The sequence below is a fragment of the Euleptes europaea genome, chromosome 3 (genome assembly GCF_029931775.1).
Source record: "Euleptes europaea isolate rEulEur1 chromosome 3, rEulEur1.hap1, whole genome shotgun sequence".
Classification (NCBI taxonomy): domain Eukaryota; kingdom Metazoa; phylum Chordata; class Lepidosauria; order Squamata; family Sphaerodactylidae; genus Euleptes; species Euleptes europaea.
Window position 1 is genome coordinate 113486340 of NC_079314.1, and position 20646 is coordinate 113506985.

Here is a 20646-nt window from a genome sequence, read left to right on the forward strand (position 1 = left end):
GCTGGACGTGGACTTCTTGACTGTTAGTGGGATTAATAACTTCCTAATAGAGCAATTCATACTTGGTTCTCATCCAGATGAACACTTGCTTAGCCTGGTTTATCAGACATCTCTCTTAACTTGGAATGCATGACTGATAGGTATCAGTCATCAGTCTCTGTTTCATTATGTAGGTCCAGATGCATTGTGTAGAGTAGTAGTTTGAAACATGAAAAGCACTGACAAGGGTCATAAATATCTTTAGGTTACTATGCTGTCTGTGTATACTTATCAAGCCTACAACTCTCTTAGACGTTATTTATTAGGATATTTACAGGCTGTCCCTCCTATAGAATAGCAGTTTTCCCCCCTGAGGCTTCAAAATTTCCGGAAATTTTACACCACTGTACAAAGACATTTTCATTAAAACTTGGTAAGTGAAGTAGTGGAGGGCATGGAGAACCAAAGGTATGCTCCAGCCAAGGCTACAGTTTACTCACCGAAACTCTATGCGAACTGGCTATAATCTTAGATAATCCATACAAAATGAGTCCTGTCCTTTTACATCATGGGAAAAGAAGCCACTTCTGGTTCGTGTGCGTTATGAAGACTAGAATGGTGAAATCTCTAGCGTATCATGTAAGTGTTTATACTGTTCTGGTAGCTGTGTTAGTTACTGCTTGCTTGTAGAGACACACGTCTTTATATAGATCCTCACTTCAGATCCTTTTGTTCAACCGCTACAGTGAACTAATAAACTACCGGGTTTTTCAACATAAAATGCATCATTTAGAACTTTTAGAACATTTAGCGTATAAAATCGCAATATTTGACGTGTTTATGGAATTTAAAAGTTATAAATGCCTTCGTTCTGTACAAGCAGAATTACAAATGTACCCTATACTTGAAAGAAAACTGCAAGCTGATGCACCCTACGCTGTCTTAACACATGTACCTTAATTTTTGCTGCCTGGTTATAGAAAGCTAACTTCTCAATGCAACTTTCAGTTTCCCTCCAAGAATTTGGTGCCGTTTCTGTCCCACCTCATTCTGATCTTTTTTCTCCCCCCACCTTCAAGGTAGGGCAATAAGCTCCTTTTTACCCATTCTATGGGTAAATGTGTAACAGTGTTGAGGGAGAGGTGAAAAGCTCAACCACGTCGGGTCAATAGAACAACAGAAGGCATGCAGTGAAAGCCCTGCATGCTCCCCTTATGAAGAGACGACATCATTTTAGCTACAGAAATGCATCTTGGACTTAAGAGCTGTGTATGTCTACAGCAAGCTCACCTTGTCTTTAAAAGCATTTCACTCATTCAAAAAGAAAAAATATTTCTTCGGAGTTCCCCCCGCCCCCAGTAAAAAGTCCTCAGGAAAAAAACACAGAAAAACTCATTTATCCCCTGAATTGTCCTGTTTTTTCCCCAGGCCTTCACATATCGACCTCTGTACAAATAATTGTCCATCCGCAAGTGGTGTATATATCATAAATAATAGTAGGAATGTTGTGTTTATCTCAATATTGTTTCTGAAAGGTTGCTAAAAAACTCTGATTGCAGCGATTTTTACAAACGAAAAGGAAACAGTTTTACATTGTATGGTATATTTGGCTGACCGCATTTTTGAGACTTACGTTGCAGTCCTATGCAGAGCTATTCCAGGCTAAGCCCACTGAAATGAATGAGCTTAAACCGGGGTAACTCTCCTTAGGATTGCACTTAGTGAAGTTTCAGTACCCATAAAACCTATTGTGTATGACCGTGATTCTGTTTAGATCACACCATGATTTTTTTGGGGGGGGGGGGAAGGTGCTGTCAAGTCAAAGCTGATCTATGGTGGCCCCGTAGGGTTTCAAGGCAAGAGACGTTCAGAGGTGGTTTGCCATTGCCTGCCTCCGCATCACGGCCCTGGCCCTAGAGAGCCAGCGTGGTGTAGTGGTTAAGAGTGGTGGTTTGAAGTCTTCTGTGGGGAGAGGAAGGCAACTGTAAGCCACTTTGAGGCTCCTTAAAGGTAGAGAAAAGTGGGGTATAAAACCAACAGTGTGGTGTGGCGAGCCAGCATGGTGTAGTGGTTAAGAGTGATGGTTTGGAGCAGTGAAGTCTGATCTGGAGAACCAGGTTTGATTCCCCACTCTTCCACATGAGCGGCGGAGGCTAATCTGGTGAACTAGATGTGTTTCCCCACTCCTACATACGAAGCCAGCTGGGTGACCTTGGGCTAGTCACAGCTTTCTTAGAGCTCTCTGAGCCCCACCTACCTCACAGGGTGTCTGTTGTGGGGAGGGGAAGGGAAGGTGATTGTAAGCCGGTTTGAGTCTCCCTTAAGTGGTAGAGAAAGTCGGCATATAAAAACCAACTCTTCTTCTTTTCTTCTGGTATTCCTCAGAGGTCTCCCATCCAAATACTAGCTAGGGCCGACCCTGCTTAGCTTCTGAGATCTGACGAGATCAGGTTAGCCTTGGGCTCTCCTGGTGAGGACTCGGCTTCCATAAAAGCCCGTTGTAATTTTTCCATTGTTGAGCTGTTACTGCCTGTGGTATGCCGTTTTGCTGGACGTGGCTTCTCACGGACAGACGGTTCACACTGATAGGGGCCCCTCCTGCACTTTATCTTGGATCAGTCCAGCAGCTTGTTTTCCCTCAGGTCCCTTGGTGTAGCTTCTATTGCTGCTTATAAAAAAACCCAGACTGTACACCAGGAAAACAGTGAACTGCCAGATACTCTAGGTGGGCGCAGGGCACGCTCCCGTTTGCATGAGTCCCAGCAGCATGCCCACACGGTAGTGGCTTGACAGGAGAATTGCAACAGACCCCTGCCGAAGCCTGTCTGGATGCCGGGCATAGGATCGTATTCCAGGGCTCCGTTTTGAGTTAGTAAATGGGTGGGGGTGCAAAGCGCCATCAATTTGCTGCTGACTTACAGCAACCAAGTAGGGCAGGGGTGTCGAACTCACATGTTACGAAGGCAGGATATGACATAAATGTCACTGGCCGGGCCATGCCTTGCCAGCCCAGATTGGGGGCGGGTGGTGGTGGTGGCTGCTTCGGTTGGCTCACGGGCCAGATAAGAGCTTCTCCCTTAAAGCCTTCCAAGCTAAACAGCCCTAAGTGTTTTAACCGCTCCTCATAGGGCATATGCATAGTATGGTGAGAGTGGACAGGGAGAAGCTTTTCTTCCTCTCTCATAGTACTAGAACGTGGGGTCATCTGCTGAAGCTGGAGGGGGAGAGATTCAAAACAGATAAAAGGAAGTATTTCTTCACACAACGCATAGTTGGATTGTGGAACTCTCTGCCCCAGGATGTGGTGATGGCTGACAACTTGGAAGGCTTTAAGGGGGAGTGGACATGTTCATGGAGGAGAGGGGTATTCATTGCTACTAGTCAAAATGGATACTAGTCATGATTCATACCTATTCTCTCCACGATCTGAGGAGCAGGATAATGCTGCTACAGTTGTCTTGTTTCTGGGCTCCCTAGAAGCACCTGGTTGGCCACTGTGTGAACAGACTGATGGGCTCAATGGACCTTGATCTCATCCAGCATAGCCTTTCTTATGTTCTTAAGGGGCCAGATCCAGCCCTCGGGCCTTATGTTTCACACCCCCACTGTAGGGATTTCAAGGCAAGAGACGAGCAGAGGTGATTTGCTGTTGCCTGCCTCTGCATAGTGACCCTGGACTTCCTTGGTGGTCTCCCATCCAAGTACTAACCAGGGCCAACCTTGCTTAGCTTCCAGAAGCTGACAAGATTGAGCTGGCCTGGGCCATCCAGGTCAGGGCTTATTTTATTTGATGCATGCAGAAAATTATGAAAACCTGATATAAGATGTCATTTTGGCAACTGCCACTAAGTCTCGGCATTAGGACTCCTTTGTCACACACGGATTAAAATGCAGTCTTTGTGGGGTTTCGACATGCATGTTGAGTCAGTTTGGCGTTCATTCAAGTTTATATTCTCCTGCTAGTTGAAAGATTCCCTTTGAATCTTAAATAGCACGAGACACGACCTGAACGTTAAATAGAAACATTCGGCCCGAACTGTCAGTGTCATCACAGAGAGGCAATCCGCTTAGCTCACTTTTAAGGGCTGTGGGGTTAAGTTGGGATTTTGAGGGTGTATTTACTCTTCAAAATGAGATCCCTGAAAAACAAACATAGAAAGAAGGCATGCAGGCAGATTTGTCTGGTTTTTGTTTTATTGTTCTCTGTCATATCTTAGCTGTGCCCTACACTCTTGTTCTTCACAGAGGAGTCTTGCTGACTTAATGGCTCTTGGGGTTTGTGTTAGCAGTGATGTGATTTTTTTTCCCTTTTTGAATTTTTGAGGCAGATCTGACCTTTCAGATGTGAGGGTTACAAGTTACGCTTATTACGAAGGCCCAGTGAATCTGACAAATTTATTTCTGAGGAAACGTGCTTAGAACTAAGGAGCTGGCAGGCAATCTTAAAACTGCTTCAGTAGAAGCCCTGTTTGGCCACGCTCGATTAAGCCTACTGAAGCCCGTCTCGACTAAGCTGACGTTAATCGATGGACTGCTCCACTGCAGCATCCCTTTGCGGCTCTAAAAACCCTTCCGCCTACACTGTACCAATTCTCAAGAATTGAGAATTGATCTGAGACCCTTGCAAAATTCTTGAAATGGCAGTGAGACTTTGAAGTGCAGCAGAATTCCTTGTGAGCACAGTTTTAGGATAACCCTTTGCTTTAAACTTCCTCGAATAGATTTTTTTTAATTTTGGCTAGAAAACCTTTGTGATTGAGTGCTCTGTATGCTTGCCTTCCGCTTTCACCTTAGACTCCAGGGCCATTACTTTTCTCTGTAACCATTTCAGTGAGCTGCCATAGTTTTCGGTCTGTACTGTCACCTGATCCAAGCATGCGCCAAACTACCCACCGTTTCTGGCTCCTGTCCGCTGAATCTGCTTTGCGAAACCCTGAGCTCTAAGCTTTTGCTTTAACCCGGAACCAAACAGGGCAGCGCCCTTCTGGATTGTGCTGGACACATGCCATCCCTGCTTCCTTCCCGACTCCTCGATTGTTTTATGTAAATCCTTAGCTTTACTTCAATGTGGAAATGCTTTGATGGCATCCCCATGTGAAATTGTGTGGCTCATGTGTCAAAAAAGGCTGCTTGTGAATATTTATATATATATTTATACACATTTCAGGGAAAAAACCCAGAATGCTACACATCGCACTGCATTCCAGTTGTTTTGTATCAATTATTGTTGCCATGTTGTGGTGTTTTTAATTAAAGTCATTAAAAAATATTTTAATATGCAAAGGTAAGTTTGGGTATTGTGTGTGAATATACATTGCATTCTGTGTATATGCAAAATCCTTTGATTGTTCTTTGAGTGTGAAAAAACGAACCAGTAAAATCTACAGTGCTAACAGAGGAGAAAATGTATATTGAAATGTTATGGATGATATTTGTGTTTTCATTTTGTACCTTGGCATGTAGTTTTTCTGAATACGGTGTTGCTGACCCTGCTTCCAAGTTAGTTCTTAAGCATAAGTCTTCTAAGCACATTGGTTAGATCCTGGGTAAAATTTTGTATTGGCCATTTGTTGTTGGATTCTACATGGCCTGATGCCATATGGTATTAACTCACGAGCTCATAGTGTTTTTGTGGTTTCTGTTTGTTTAGTGACTCGGTGACCTTTTAGTAGGGGTTGCGCTGTCCACGAGAGTTGTGAGAATTCTCGAAAATGGCACTGTGTAGTAGAAGTGTTTTGTCAGGGCAGCAGATAGAGAAAATTCCTTGTTCCTCAAATTAAGGGGCACGTAACATTAGTTCTTTTTGTTTGGAAGAACTGTGTTGGACGCCAATGTCAATAATGTTCAGTACTGTTTGTGCCTCTTATTCTTTTGTACACTTTCTTTTTACCATCTTAGCCTTTTCTGGTTCTCACGTGCGATTTCCATGTTCTTCTTTTGATTTCCATGTTCTTCTTTTGATTTCCACGTGCACTTTGTTCTTTTCTCTCGCTCTCCTCTTCCCTTCTCGGTTCCCGTCCTCATCTTTCTGTTCACATCCCATCCCGTGCAGTTGAGTTTGCTTTTCCGAACTCCTATTCTGACTTTTTGATGCAGAAAGGTGGGCTGGGCTTTCGGCAGTGACCCCTGGAGGTCCTTTCACACACGCTGCATAATTTCAATTCACTTTAATTATCGTTTGCAAGTGAATTTTGTCCTTTCACACTGTAAGATCCAGTTGCAATTTGGATTGAAAGTGGATTATTCAGTGCGTGTGAAAAGATGCTTGAACTCTGAGATGAAGCCCCCCCCAGCAACTAAACAGCTGATGCTCTGATTTTGAAACTAATTATTTAGCGTTTTCTTAGTGGGTAGTCACAATATACCCTCCTAGCTTTATTGTGAGTTATTTATATTCAGTTTCAGAGGAACTTGCTTCCTCTTCAGTCCTTTCTGAGAATCTTATCAGTATCCATATTGCTATGATATTTTCATTCCCTTTGTTGGAAGGGGGGGGAATCCCTACTTTTATATCTTTACAGTAGCTTTCCAAAATAATCTTGGTTTTCTCCCCAGCATCTTGTGGGACCTCTTTGTTTTTATTCGCTAACAGCTCTCCATGCAGTATCACCAGAGTGCTTTTGAAATTCCTTCAGGTTTCAAAACTGGCTTGTAAACTAACATGCAGGATTTTTATGGGGAGAGTGGGGAGGCCAAAAGTGCCCTGGTTGGAATGGATTGTTTGGATCCTTTCCAGTCTGGTTATAGGATTCAAACAGCCTTGGTTGCCCTGGTGGATGACCTGTCCTGAGAGATGGACAGAGGGGAGAGCACCTCTGTTGATTCTCCTGGACTGTTCAGCAGTTTTCAGTGCCACCAGTCATGATATCCTTCTGGGCTGTCTTTCCATAGTGGAAGGCACTGTTCTAGTGTGGTGTAGTGGTTAAGAGTGGCGGACTCTAATCTGGAGAACCGGCTTGGTTTCCCCACTCCTCCACGTGAGCGGCGGACTCTAATCTGGAGAACTGGCTTGGTTTCCCCATTCCTCCACATGAAGCCTGCTGCGTGACCTTGGGCTAGTCACAGTTCTCTTTGAGCTCTTTCAGCCTCACCCCACAAAGTGCCTGTTGTGGAGAGGGAAAGGGAAGGTGATTGTAAGCCGCTTTGAGACTCCTTTAAAAGGTAGAGAAAAAGCGGGGTATAAAAATCAACTCTTCTTCTTCTAGTCCTACCTGGAGAGTTGGTTTCGGAAGGTGGCATTCGGGGAGTTGGTGTTCAGCACTTTGTCTCTGGGTACCTGCAAGGCTGTGTTTTGTCCCCTCTGCTATTTTACATGAAACTGCTGGATGACATCAATCTGGAGATTTGGGCTGGGTTTCGCCAGTACGTGGGTGACACTCAGCTGTCTCTTGCTCTTGCAGCCAATCCCAGGGAGGCTGTAGTAGTAGTAGAAGAAGAGTTGGTTTTTATATGCCGACTTTCTCTACCACTTAAGGGAGCATCAAACTGGCTTACAATCCCCTTCCCTTCCCCTCCCCACAACAGACACCCTGTGAGGTAGGTGGGGCTGAGAGAGTTCGGAGAGAACTGTGAATAGCCCAAGGACACCCAGCTGGCTTCATATGGAGGAGTGGGGAAGCAAATCTGGTTTACCAGATTAGCATCCGTCGCTCACGTGGAGGAGTGGGAAATCAAACCCAGTTCTCCAGATCAGAGTCCCCCGCTCCAAACCACCACTCTTAACCCTTACACCACGCTGGCTACCACTACACCATGCTCTTAACCACTATACCATACTGGTGAACTAGTGTCTGGAGGCAGTTTGCAAGTGGATGCGGTGAAATAAACTGAAGGTTAAGCCTGAAAAAATGGAAGTGTGACTTGTAAACTGAAGGTCTGACCCAGGACTGAATTTGTCACTTGTTCTGGATGGGTTGCACTCCCCTTGAAGGAACAGGTGGGGTGGGGCAGAGCTCTTGGACCCTGACCTACTGCTGGATAAGCGCCTGGCCTCTGTGACCAGGAATGCCATTTACTTGCTTCGACTGGCTAGCCATTTGCAGCCTTGGCACTGCTGAGGGCCTGTGAGTAATGCCTGCGTGCTGGCTCAAAAGGTCTGGTTTTTGGATCAGTCTGGATATCAGATTTCTGAATAAGGGATACTCAACCTGTATTTGCTTTGCTGACACAATACTACAGAATAAGAGTGGAATTAAGCAATACAATTCTTCAGCTCTGAACCCGGTACTTTCTGTAATGGGTTTGCCAAGAACTGTATACAAAAAGCGTCCAAACATTTTGTCGATTATGGCTATCGGATCAATATTCCAATGAGATCTAAAGGGGTTTCTTAGGCTAAAGCAAAAGATTTGCACTAGATCAATGGCGTTTGTGATTTCCCCCCCCCTTCTCTTTGAGCATCTGACTGCCATTGCTTTTTAAATTCCTCTGAATTTTGAAAAGAAACTTGCTATTAAGGCTTTTTAAAAAACAAAAAAGGCCCTATGACTAAAGCCACTTGGATCCCTCTCCCTCTGCTTATAAACAACATTTCACTGTAGCTAGTTGTTGTTTTTTTGCAGCAAGATAGCTTTCTTTTTTAATTCTGTAACGAATTCAACAACTGTCAATTTTGGGGTACCGTGTGATCTCCCCCCCCCTGCAGCTGTAGGCCTTTGGTTTTAAATCAAAGAGCTGTTTCCAAACATCCTTACTTGAGGGTGAGGGCTGTCACAATCATTTGGATCTACCTTCAGATAAAATTGGGCAGGGGTCAGGTTGGAAATTCTGGCACTGCTTGCTCAGCGAAGCCAGCCTTCAGCACAACCAGTATCGGAAAACAGAAGAAGAGGCCCTCACCATTGCAGAAGCCCAGGAAGGGAAGGGAAGGCAGAGGGGCAGTGGGGAAAATATATTTTATATATGTTTGTAGATCTTGACGCGTTTTGCATGCAGCTTCATCACAGGATCTGTCGAGTGGCCATCTCTCTGCGTGTTCCCATTATGATAAATAAAATATATTTCTCCCCCCTGCGCTCCTGTCTTTTCTCTTCCTGGACTTCAGATAACTACTCCAAAGTGAGTCATTTAAGACTTACAACTTTGTGTAATAACAGAATACTGTTCAAATGAATTTTTGGTACCCTTCTTGAATTCATTCCTCTTGCTAGTTGAAGAAGAATTCTTCATGGAATTAAGCAGTCCATTTCTTCAACAGCTAACTCAATTGAAAGCACGATTAGCACATGTAATTTTATAAGGTAAAAAAGGTTGAGGATGTTGATATAGTAACATTGTTGGCTTCCTTTGGGCAAATTGATAATTTTTTTTGGGGGGGGGGACAAGAGCGTTCTTTAAATCACTGTATTCTTTGAGGGGTGTAAAGAAGAAGTGACACACAGGAAAATGCATGGTTTGCTAAGTAGCACAAAGATAGATTGGTAGGAAAGAGCGTTGTCAGGGTGACAGCTATGAAAATCCAAACGCTACTCTTGAGCGACGTTCTCCTTGTGAGCCGCAGACTCGTAGCGCTTGTTATAGTGCCGAGTAGTGAACTGATGTATGCTTTGTCTTTCAGATGATCCGGAGACCCGAGACGCGTGGTGGGCAGAAATCAGACAAGAAATAAAATCCCATGCCAGGGCATTGGGCTGTCACGCTGTAGTAGGCTACAGTGAATCGACTAGCATTTGGTAAATCGCTGTGAAGGCTTGGTTCCCCTCCCCCCTTAGGCTTTCCAAATGCAGGCTGTATTGGGCAATCAGCAGGAGAGGGTGGAGTGGAAGTGGGGAAAGGTCTCAGATAACTGCAGCGAGCAGGGTCTCGGCAAACCTGAACCAGTGAGTCAGCCTTGACACGGGCATTTTCATTGGCAGCCCCGCAATTATGGAACAGCCTCCCCAGGGAAGTGCGCTCCCCCCCCCCCAAGCTTTAGGAAGTAGTTGATGATGGCATTTCAGTCAGTTACTCGTAGTCCTAAATGTAGGGTTTTAAATTTTGGTTGTTGTGGATTTAACATTACATATGTTATTTATATTGTAAGCTGCCTTGAGCTCTGTAAAGAGGAAGGCAGCCTTTAATGAATGTTTTAAATTTCTAAAAGTAACAGTTAACTCGGAATTAGTTTCTTGCCGCTGTTCTCCTCCCCCCAACACACTTTTACTGAATAAAAGGTAAAGGTAGTCCCTTGTGCAAGCACCGGGTCATTACTGACCCATGGGGTGACGTCACATCCTGACATTTCCTAGGCAGAGTATGTTTTACGGGGTGGTTTGCCAGTGCCTTCCCCAGTCGCTACACTTTACCCTTATTTACTGATTAAGATGCCTGAAAATGTACACCACCCATAATGTGCCTTCGTCTCTTTATCGTTCTTCTCTTTTGCAGCGAAGAGGTCTGTATTTTGTCCGCCTCCGGCACGGCAGCAGTACTGAACCCTAGGTTCCTCCAGGACGGCTCCATGGAAGTCTGTTTGGATCAAAGGTTGTCATGGCAGCCTGGCTACTTTTCCATAGGGTCAGAGAAGGGAGAGTTTGATTTTTTTCCTCAAATCCAGGATAGTTCTTCTCTATTAGGGTAGGTTACCAGTGTTACAGTACAGGATGCGGGGCCAACCACTGTACTGCTTTTCCCCCCACTAACATCAACAGACGTTGTGGAGCTTTGCACCAGCTTGCTAGTCTCTTACTGTTTTTTTTAAGTTTTCTAAAAGCCTGAATAAGGTAACCTGTTTGACTACTAACCACAGAATACAGTTCTCGTTTTTTTCCCCTGTTTGCCACTCCGCCATATTTTACTCTCGTGGTACTCTGAGTACAGATGACCTTTCTAGTGTCTCGCTTAATTGTTGAAGCCCAGACTTGGTGATCAGCTGTAGCATGGGGCAACTGTATATGTGTGTGTATGTGTGTTACCTTTTGAATGACGATAAGTATGTTGAGCACTCTTGAACACCCCCCTCCCCCCAAAAACCCCGATGTGAAATCTTGTTTCACATCATATCTACAGGACCGCCTCTCCTGGCATGTTCCCCAGAGAAACCTACGTTCATGTAATACCAACTTGCTGGTGATCCCCGGCCCACAAAATCACACAAGGTTGGAAGAGACCACAAGGGCCATCCAGTCCAACCCCTGCCATGCAGGATCCCACAATCAACACCCCCCCCCCCCGAAACAGCGCATTACACCGTCGAACCGCCCTCACCATCAGAAAGTTCTTCCTAATGTTTAGGTGGAATCGTTTTTCTCTTAGTTGAAATCCATTACTCTGTGTCCTAGTCTCTGAAGCAACAGAGAACAAGCTAGTTCCCTCATTAACATGGCATCCCTTTAAATATTTAAACATGGCTACCATGTCACCCCTTAACCTTCTCTTCTCCAGACTAAACAAACCCAGCTCCTTAAGTCTCTCCTCATAGGGCATGGATCCCAGACCTTTGACCATTCTGGTTGCCCTCCTCTGGACACGCTCCAACTTGTCAACATCCTTCTTAAATTGTGGGGCCCAAAACTGGACACAGTATTCCAAGTGAGGTCTGACCAATGCAGAATATGGCCCAAGGAGTATCCGGCTGCACTCGACCAGGGCCAGGGCTTTTTCCGCCCTGGCCCCTGCCTGGTGGAATAGCCTCCCAAGCGAGGTCAGGGCCCTGCTGGACCTTCAGGAATGCCGCAGGGCCTGCAAGATGGAGCTATTCTGCCAGGCTTATGGTTGAGGCCAGCAACGGTTCTCGTTATAAGTACTGGCCTCCCTAGTCCTTCCCCCCCCCCTTCCCCGCTATTGAGCAGCACCCCCGATATACCACCTTGGGGGGTGGTTAGATTCATCTGCCGCCTGGAGATTGCTATTTTTAGGGTTTTAGCGACATTGAGATGCATTATTGGGCTATTTTAAATTGTATTTTAAATTATATTTTTAAATGTGTTATTGTTTTTATTATGTTTTAGATCAGGGGTCCTCAAACTTTTAAAACAGGGGGCCAGTTCACTGTCCCTCAAACACTGTTGGGGGCCGCCGCCCCCCCCCCCCCCCCCCGCCCAAACAGGAAGGCAGCCAGGCGCCCAGGCAAAGAAAAGTTAACTTGCGGCAGGAGGACGTGCCGCCCCTCCCCCAGGTGCCTCTCCATGGCCGACACTCCCCCCTTTGCTGGGCTGAGAGACCCCCCTGCTGGGTGACCTTGGGCTAGTCACAGCTCTCTTAGAGTTCTCTCAGCCCCACCTGCCTCCCAGGTTGTCTGTTGTGGGGAAGGGAAAGGAAGGAGATTGTAAGCTGGTTTGATTCTTCCTTAAGTAGTAGAGAAAGTTGGCATATAAAAACCAACTCTTCTTCTTTAAATAGTAGTCCTTTGTTACTAGGCAATACATTGCAGATCATGGCCCACTGTCAAAAATGGGAGAGATTATGGGTTGGATTCCACAGATCTTTTCTGCTAGCAGCGATGCTTTCTTCCAGCACAAGTAGTCTTTCCCTGTTGCGAAAGAGCCTCCGCTACCAGAGCAGATCTGTATACTGTAAGGTGCTCCTGTCGCTCTCGAGGGCCAATGTAGATGCGTGTTGGGAATTCAGTGTCCCGAACTCCTAGCGATTCTGTTTTAAAGCTCAATTTTCAGGCACATGGGGGATCTAATTATGATCAGGACCCACATTACAAGAAGGCAGTAAGCCTTGCCCCCGTACCGTTTTCCTGACCTGGGGAGCCATGCTTTGGAGCAAGTCTGATTTACCCTAACTGCGTTGATCAACTCCAGCAAACACAGAACAGAAGGCAAAATTCGACGTTCCGTATGTGCGGCTTCTAAGGCCAGGGCTGTGTTTTTATATACTTGACTGCAGAATTTCTTCACAGGGCGATGCATGAATGGTAATACCAGATTTCTCTCAATGTCTCGTTCAGGTTAGAAGAAACCTCCCCTCCAGGCTGTGGCTTTTGCCACATACCTTACGACGAGCTGAATATGCCGTTTCCCGCTCACCTCACCTACTGCTGCAGCTGCCGGAGACAAAAAGTCCCCGACGTTCTTTTCACGACGATAGATCTGCCTGCAGATGCGATGGTGGTTGGGAAAGGATGTCTCATTCAAGCCAGGTATAGCTTTGGCCCGGTTGCCTTCGCTTCTCTGAATTGTTCTGTTGGCTAACTGCGCTCTGCTGTTTAGTTCAGTGCTGATCAATGTGGCTCAATAGCGATATCTAAAAACAGCCAGTAGTAGAAGGTCTTGATATTTTTAGCTTTCCTGTGCCAGGCAAGCTGCTTCTGCTTTTGGACGCATTTTCGTCGGCCTTAAAGTTAACGGCCCTAAGTGCATCTGCTAGGTTTTAGATCTCATTGAATTTGACGTTGACGTTACGCTACCGAATCGACATGGAAGCTACTTATGTATTTAAAATACCAAATGTGGAAAGCTGAGGAAAGCCAAAATATTTCTAATTAAGCATTTATTCAGAGAATATGGGGGTGGGGGGAATCAACTGACTTGAGTTAGATGCAGCTTGCTGATAGCGATTGTGTGCCTTACAGGGAGCAGCCACATTGTGTGGTTGTTTTTTTTGTGCTCAAAGTGCGCATAGCTTTATGGCCAAAAGTCTTTTGGTACCACTTAGAGTTGCCCTTTTCATATAGCTGAACAATGTAATACATGCAAGAGGCACATAATTTCTTGTTACTGGAGCCAGCGTGGTGTAGTGGTTAAGAGTGGTGGTTGGAGCGGTGGAGTCTGATCTGGTGAACTGGATTGGTTTCCCCACTCCTCTTCGTGAAGCCAGCTGGGTGACCTTGGGCAAGTTACAGCTCTCTTAGAGCTCTCTCAGCCCCACCTTCTTCACAGGGTGTCTGTTGTGGGGAGGGGAAGGTGATTGTAAGCCAGTTTGATTCTCCCTTAAGTGGTAGAGAAAGTCGGCATAAAAAAACCAACTCTTCTTCTTTGTTTTTTTTTTAGAGATCTGTTCAATTTATTTATTTACACCACTGTTGAACTTAGTCATTTACCTTCAGCTTGATCCATCATCAGTAGGGGAAAAAACCCTTAAGAGCCCTTCTGCTAGAATGCAGCATTTTGTGGGGAAACCATATCCAAAGCCACAGTTTTCTGTGACGTTTGTCTTCTTAACCATTGGTAAAACTGTTTCAAGACAGAAAAAAAAAAATGTGCAAAGCACCAGAGGTTACAAGAAGTTTATCTAAATAACTTGTAGTTACTCCAAAATTTTACAAAATAGTAGTAACACCAAAGGTTCAAATAAATTGCAAAACATGTATTACAGTAAACAAACAGTGAGCAAATGCAAAAAGCAAAAGTGTTGATAATATAACACAGAACCACAACAGTGACAGGTCTGCTGGCTAGTATCTCATTTCGATATCATCCTTCGGATTGTAACCTTGAAATTCAACAACAAGTATAACTAATACAGATATCGCACAGTAATGATATGTAACTTGTTTACAACAGGTTACATGTGACTTACTGTAGTTATCATCAGGAATGAGGTAATTAATTATCTTTTATGACACATAGGTCTGTAATGAGTAACATAAAATACATAACAATTAGTACACAAAGGCACAGAACAATAAAAAGGAAAGTCTCCCAAACCCAATTTAAAGCTTACAATATGAGACAGTGAAGCCACAAATTCAGTGAACATGTGCAGTGTACATGGCTATGAGCTGAAATGGAGCACATTGCATCACCCAGGCTTATATCCACATAGGGAAATAGAAGAAGAAGAGTTAGTTTTTATCTGCCGACTTTCTCTACCACTTAAGGGAGACTCAAATTGGCTTACAATCACCTTCCTTTCCCCTCCCCACAACAGACCCCCTGTGAGGTAGATGGGGTGAGAGAGCTCTAACAGAGCTCTAACAGAGCCCAAGCTCACCCAGATGGCTTCATGTGTAGGAGTGGGGAAAGAAATTCAGTTCACTAGATTAGCCTCTGCTGCTCATATGTGTGTGTGTGTATAAAATGCCATCAAGTTGCAGCCGACTTATGGCGACCCCTTTTTTGGGGTTTTCATGGCAAGAGACTAACAGAGGTGGTTTGCCAGTGCCTTCCTCTGCACAGCAACCCTGGTATTCTTCGGTGGTCTCCCATCCAAATACTAACCAGGGCTGACCCTGCTTAGCTTCTGAGATCTGACGAGATCAGGCTAGCCTGGGCCATCCAGGTCAGGGCACCGCTCATGTGTAGGAGTGGCGAACCAAACCCGGTTCACCAGATCAGACTCCACCGCTCTTAACCACTGCACCACGCTGGTCCCTTAAAGGGACCAGGAGCAAACTGGGAGAGATGTGTAAACCTCAGACATGAGCAAAGTTTATAAAAAAGGGGGGAAATTGTTTTTAAGGCCGGCTAAGTACTCTCATCCACCTCGACAGGCTGTGCCGGTTGAAAAAGAAAGCGCAAGCGGAGGCCAACGCGACCGCCATCAGTAACCTGCTGCCGTTTATGGAGTACGAAGTGCACACTCAGCTAATGAACAAGCTGAAGCTGAAGGGGATGAACGCGCTGTTCGGGCTGAGGATTCAGATCACGGTGGGAGAAACGATGTTAATGGGCCTGGCGGTAAGTCTTTTGCATATCTGGAGTTTCTGTCCCTTTTTGCTCCTCTGGTTTCTGGAACCCTTCAGAATTATACTAGGCCATTAAACAAACGGAGACGTTTAAATACGTCGAGACTACCATGATCAGAAAAAAAAGACTTCTTTGCTACCAATATTAAAAAGTTATGGTTGTGCTGTTCAAGTTTAAATGATGTAACGCATCAGCAATGGTGTGTGACATTTTCATATCACAATATCAGTTAAATTGGGTGATATGCATTCAAGAATGTATTTTGTATTTCATTTCTTACTGGCGTATTTTTTTTAAAGTCCGCTACAGGTGTTTATCTGACTGCTCTTCCAACCCCTGGAGGTATTCAAATTGCTGGAAAGACCCCGAATGATGGCTCTTACGAACAACATGTATCTCACGTGCAGAAGAAAATCAACGATACAATTGCCAGAAATAAGGAGCTCTATGAAGTTCACCCTCCTGTAAGTGAAATGATGTACTTGACTAACAGTTTTGAATCTGTTGAAGTCCCGGTCTGTGCGCGTTGAAACTAGTAGGGAATGAACCCTGAAGATGGGCAAAGAGAGCAATTCGAACGAAGAATGCTTAAGTGTGTGAAGCTCCGTTTTAAAGTCAGCAACACGTAGGTTTACAGAATGCAGTCTCTGTATTGTGGGAACAGATATAGGCTTCCCCTACACACAGCCCTGCCAGAAACAGACTGCCGACAACCAACATGTGTTAAGAAGAAAAAGAAGAAGAGTTGGTTTTTTATATGCCAACTTTCTCTACTACTTAAGGAAGAATCAAACTGGCTTACAATCACCTTCCCTTCCCCTCCCTACAACAGACACCCTGTGAGGTAGGTGGGGCTGAGAGAGCTTTAAGAGAGCTGTGACTAGCCCAAGGTCACCCAGCAGGCTTCATGTGTAGGAGAGGGGAAACAAATCCAGTTCAACAGTTCACATCCAGTTCTAACTAACAGTTAGAGCAGTTCCTCAGTGGAACAGGCTTCCTTGGGAGGAGGTGAGCTCTCCTTCCCTGGAAGTTTTTAAGCAGAGGCTAGATGGCCATCTGTCAGCAATGCTGATTCTATGACCTTAGATGAGAAGGAGGGCATCTTGGCCCATCTGCACAGCCTAGGTCTCATGCTGGATGTGCCGACGGGCAGATGGTGAAGAGCAGACAAGGCACGTGCCGAAGGAAAGAGTTGACATCCTGTTTGCTTTCTCACGGAGAATTGCCACCTAGGGCTTGACTAGAGGCAGGCAATGGCAAACCACCTCTGAACATTTTTGCCTTGAAAACCCCTTGAGGGGTCACCATGAGTCAGCTGCAGCTTGACGGCCCCTTCCACGACCACCAGGCCTTGATTGACTTAGAGGGACTGCTTCGTTTTCCTCTTGAGTTTGTATATCTGGTGGGAGTGATTTTGGGATGAGGTTGTGGAATTAAATGTATAATCAACCAGTTCAAGTTGCCATTATTTTTTGGTGAATTTTCACACTTCCATGTGTGGAATTTTTACATGGCCGTAATTGGAAGAGCTTGTTGTTCACCAAAAGGGTGTTGCATTTAGAAGCATTCATGTGAAAATGAAGGAATATGAGATCATTTTATGCTATTATTCTAATTAGGAGGTGTCAGAAGAAATTATAGGTTCCCCTATTCCTGAGCCAAGGCAACGGACCAGGCTGCTACGATCTCAGTCTGAAAGTTCTGACGAAATTACAGAACTGGACCTCTCCCATGGAAAGAAAGATGCTTTTGTCTTGGAGGTATGTTTTGCTTTTTCGAAGCTCATACTAATAAAATACACATTCACGTGTTAAAGGTTGTTTGCCCTCTTAATCCTGGCTTTCTGTGAACTGAAAAATTCCAGAATGTTTGTGATGTTTAATATATCAAACAATTCTAGGGTTAATACTATGTAATGGCATGCTACTCTGATCCAACCAAAAGTCTAAAACACATATTCAGCCAAAATAATATGTGATAAGTTTATTGTATCCAATGGTCTATGTAACTCATTTCTTTCTTTTTTTCAGATTGATGATACAGATGCAATGGAAGACATTCATTGTTTATTGACAGATGTCCCTCCACCTTCAGGTATGGTGGAAAACTTGCTTTTGATTCTGTTGTCTTTATAAAGTGCTCCCTGGTAGTCTGCCAGTGCTGTGTGGTAATTTGCTCCATGCTGCAGAGAAGTTGTTTGCAAAGTTCTGGGAAACTTCGTCTGAAGATGCAGTTAATTTTTGAGTCTGTGAATCTGCCAGTCTTAATATTACCACAGATGCGAAAATTATTAACAAAGTGCAAACATTTATATAAATAGCTACACACATACAACACTAAGCATAAGCTAATCTATTATATACAATCCACATACTATCCTAATACACATGTATACACACATCGACACTCAGTCAGAAGTTTTTTGTATAGTGGAGCCACAGAAAAGCGGGGATACGGCCGTTTCGATTTCTTCTCTTAATCTCTTCTTCAGTCCCCCCTTAATACATAAAACATTATATATAGTAACAATTATCCATGAAACAATCCTCAAAATTATACTTACATTTATACAAAATATACTTACAATATTCATTTACTTTTTTAAGCTCACTACTTCCATATTTCGACTGCTATTTTTAATGGTGTTATCTGGATAGTCAGCAAGTTCCAGGTAGAGATACAAAAGTGTCACAGTACTCCCTCCTATGTGTATAATTTTGAGGATTGTTTCATGGATAATTGTTACTATATGTATTGTATTAAGGGGGGACTGAGGAAGAGATTAAGAGAAGAAATCGAAACAGCCGTATCCCCACTTTTCTGTGGCTCCACTTCATGTGCACACTAAGTTTCTACTACAGAACTATCAGCAATGTGGGGTGATTCAATATTGTTAGGTGCACATAGCATGGGAATTGACGCAAGAATCATCTTGTGGATTCAAAATTATCTCTCTCTGCTGCTCTGTTTACCTTCCAACTGTACCTACCTTTGCCTTTCTTGAAATCCTGTGCTTTTCTGTCCTAGTTTGATTTGTTTTGTTCACAGCAAGGGCAATTGACTCCAATTCTGAATTACTCTTTGGTATGACTATAACGTCCTTTTAGACTCTCACAACAGACAGCTTTTTAAGTGTGTTCCCAATCTTAGGCTCTGTCATTGTTGCCCTCACCCCAAGCCACAATGGGTTATAGGTCCAGTTCATTAGTCACATCTCTCCATGAGGCCTCACCCCCCCCGCACCAGCCTTGACCTGTGTTCTGATACACAGGCTGAAAGTCAGACTTGTACACTCCTAGAAGCACTTGCTTGACTTCATGAAAACATGAAGTTGTCTTATACTGAATCAATCAATCTTTAATAAAACAGTCATAGAACAGCACAGTTCTTCACAATTTACCACTAAAACCCTAGTATTAAGCTCTACCCACAAGTTCATACAAATAGTAAAAAAAGTTGTTTGCACTCTTTGCAAACTATATAAACTACCCTTTAAAATTATTGACCTACCGATGTTCTCAGCAGCGTCTGATGGATTCTACAGGCCACTGCACAAAACTTAGCTATACCGAATCAGACCCTTGGTCCATCAAAGTCAGTATTGTCTATTCAGACCAGCAGCGGCTCTCCAGGGTCTCAGGCAGAGGTCTTTCACATCACCTACTTGCCTAGTCCCTTTAACTAGAGATGCTGGGGGTTGAACCGGGGACCTTCTGCATGCCAAGCAGATGCTCTACCACTGAGCCACAGCCCCTCCCCAGTGCATGTTGCCGAAGGGTAAAAATTAAAACTATATAGCCCATTTGGATACCATCACATAGGGGCTCTGTAGTATGATATTAACCTCCAGCCTCCGAAGTCAAGAGGTTGGTGGTCACAGGACTGATGTTGTCTTGTCATCTTTTTGCTATTTTCTTGCTTAAAACATGTTCTCTTCCCCACTGTTGTAGAAAGAATCTTAGGCACTGTGAAGGGTGCTTAATTACTTTCTCTCCTACATGTGTGCTATACTGGTGCTGTTTTCTGGGTTATTTTTTTCTCAAGTGTTACACTCATGGAAATATATCTGATTGCAGCACTCTGTAACGTTTGAAAGCAAAGCATATTGCAGAGAATGTGCATTCCAATTTTTTTAACTGATAATGTGTTCTTTGGCAGGCTTTTATAGCTGCAACACAGAAATCATGCCTGGTATAAATAACTGGACTACTGACATACAGGTAAAGTAGCCTCAGTACGTACAAATAGTCTTTTCTTAACATAAAGGATGTAGAACAAAAAAAATGCTTTTCTTTTATTGCATCCTGAAATGTATTTTGTGCCTCCTTTAATGAGAATTGTGGCCTTCATCGAGGCGGTTGCCCACATACTTTTGTGGGAAAGAGACGTTTCCCAAATTCCCGTCAGGTCTTCGCCAAACAAGATGGCAGGGTGTGGACACAATGTTTCCCCGTGGCCCAGCCCTCCTTTTCCTCTCTTGCTTGTGTCCCTTCAACGGCTGTTCCAAAGCCATCTGTGGCACAGCATCGTCCGCAGAGATATTGCTGCTGACGTACGCCTCAAAAAAAAAAAAGCGGCCGAGGGTAGACGTTGGACCTCCAAGTCTCGTTTAATGTTTACCATGGTTGGCATCAGCACGTGTGCAGACATAATATTTACCGTGGTGAGCTCTGAAAAGGGAAGTTGGGAACTTCACATGCTAAAAGGAGGAAAAAGCGGGATACACAATCCCGTTGCACGCCCATGCTTAGGGGGATGTAATGTATCTGCACCAGGTCTGAGGCTGAGCCCTCTGGCCAATTCAGTCTAAACACACATCCCCACAAATGTCTGCATTGCTAGGACAACATCCCTTAACACACAATGTTGGTTGGCATTGACCAAACATTGTAGTAGGTATGCTCGTTCTAAGCCATAATTGATGGGTGTTGCACATATTAGTACGAAGCCTTGAGCTAAAATCAGAACATCTTACTTTAAAGAAAAGTTCTTTTAACACACTCTAATTGACTAAAATATATCCATAGGAACATGATATCATATTTTGGTGCAAGGCAACATAACTAAGGATTCTGCTTGTTTTAACAGACGTCACTCTTAGTTATACCCTGAT

General features: G+C 44.2%; 1 protein-coding gene across 1 annotated transcript in view; it reads left to right on the plus strand.

The window, feature by feature from the left end:
- The window catches only part of C2CD5 (C2 calcium dependent domain containing 5), a 113156-nt gene that overhangs the window by 60803 nt on the left and 31707 nt on the right, over positions 1-20646 (plus strand). Inside the window, exons 10-17 of the mRNA XM_056846609.1 lie at positions 9536-9650; positions 10345-10440; positions 12854-13045; positions 15338-15524; positions 15833-15997; positions 17153-17293; positions 17564-17627; positions 19692-19753. Coding sequence (XP_056702587.1) covers positions 9536-9650; positions 10345-10440; positions 12854-13045; positions 15338-15524; positions 15833-15997; positions 17153-17293; positions 17564-17627; positions 19692-19753 — 1022 coding nt within the window. The remainder of the gene's footprint in view (positions 1-9535; positions 9651-10344; positions 10441-12853; positions 13046-15337; positions 15525-15832; positions 15998-17152; positions 17294-17563; positions 17628-19691; positions 19754-20646) is intronic.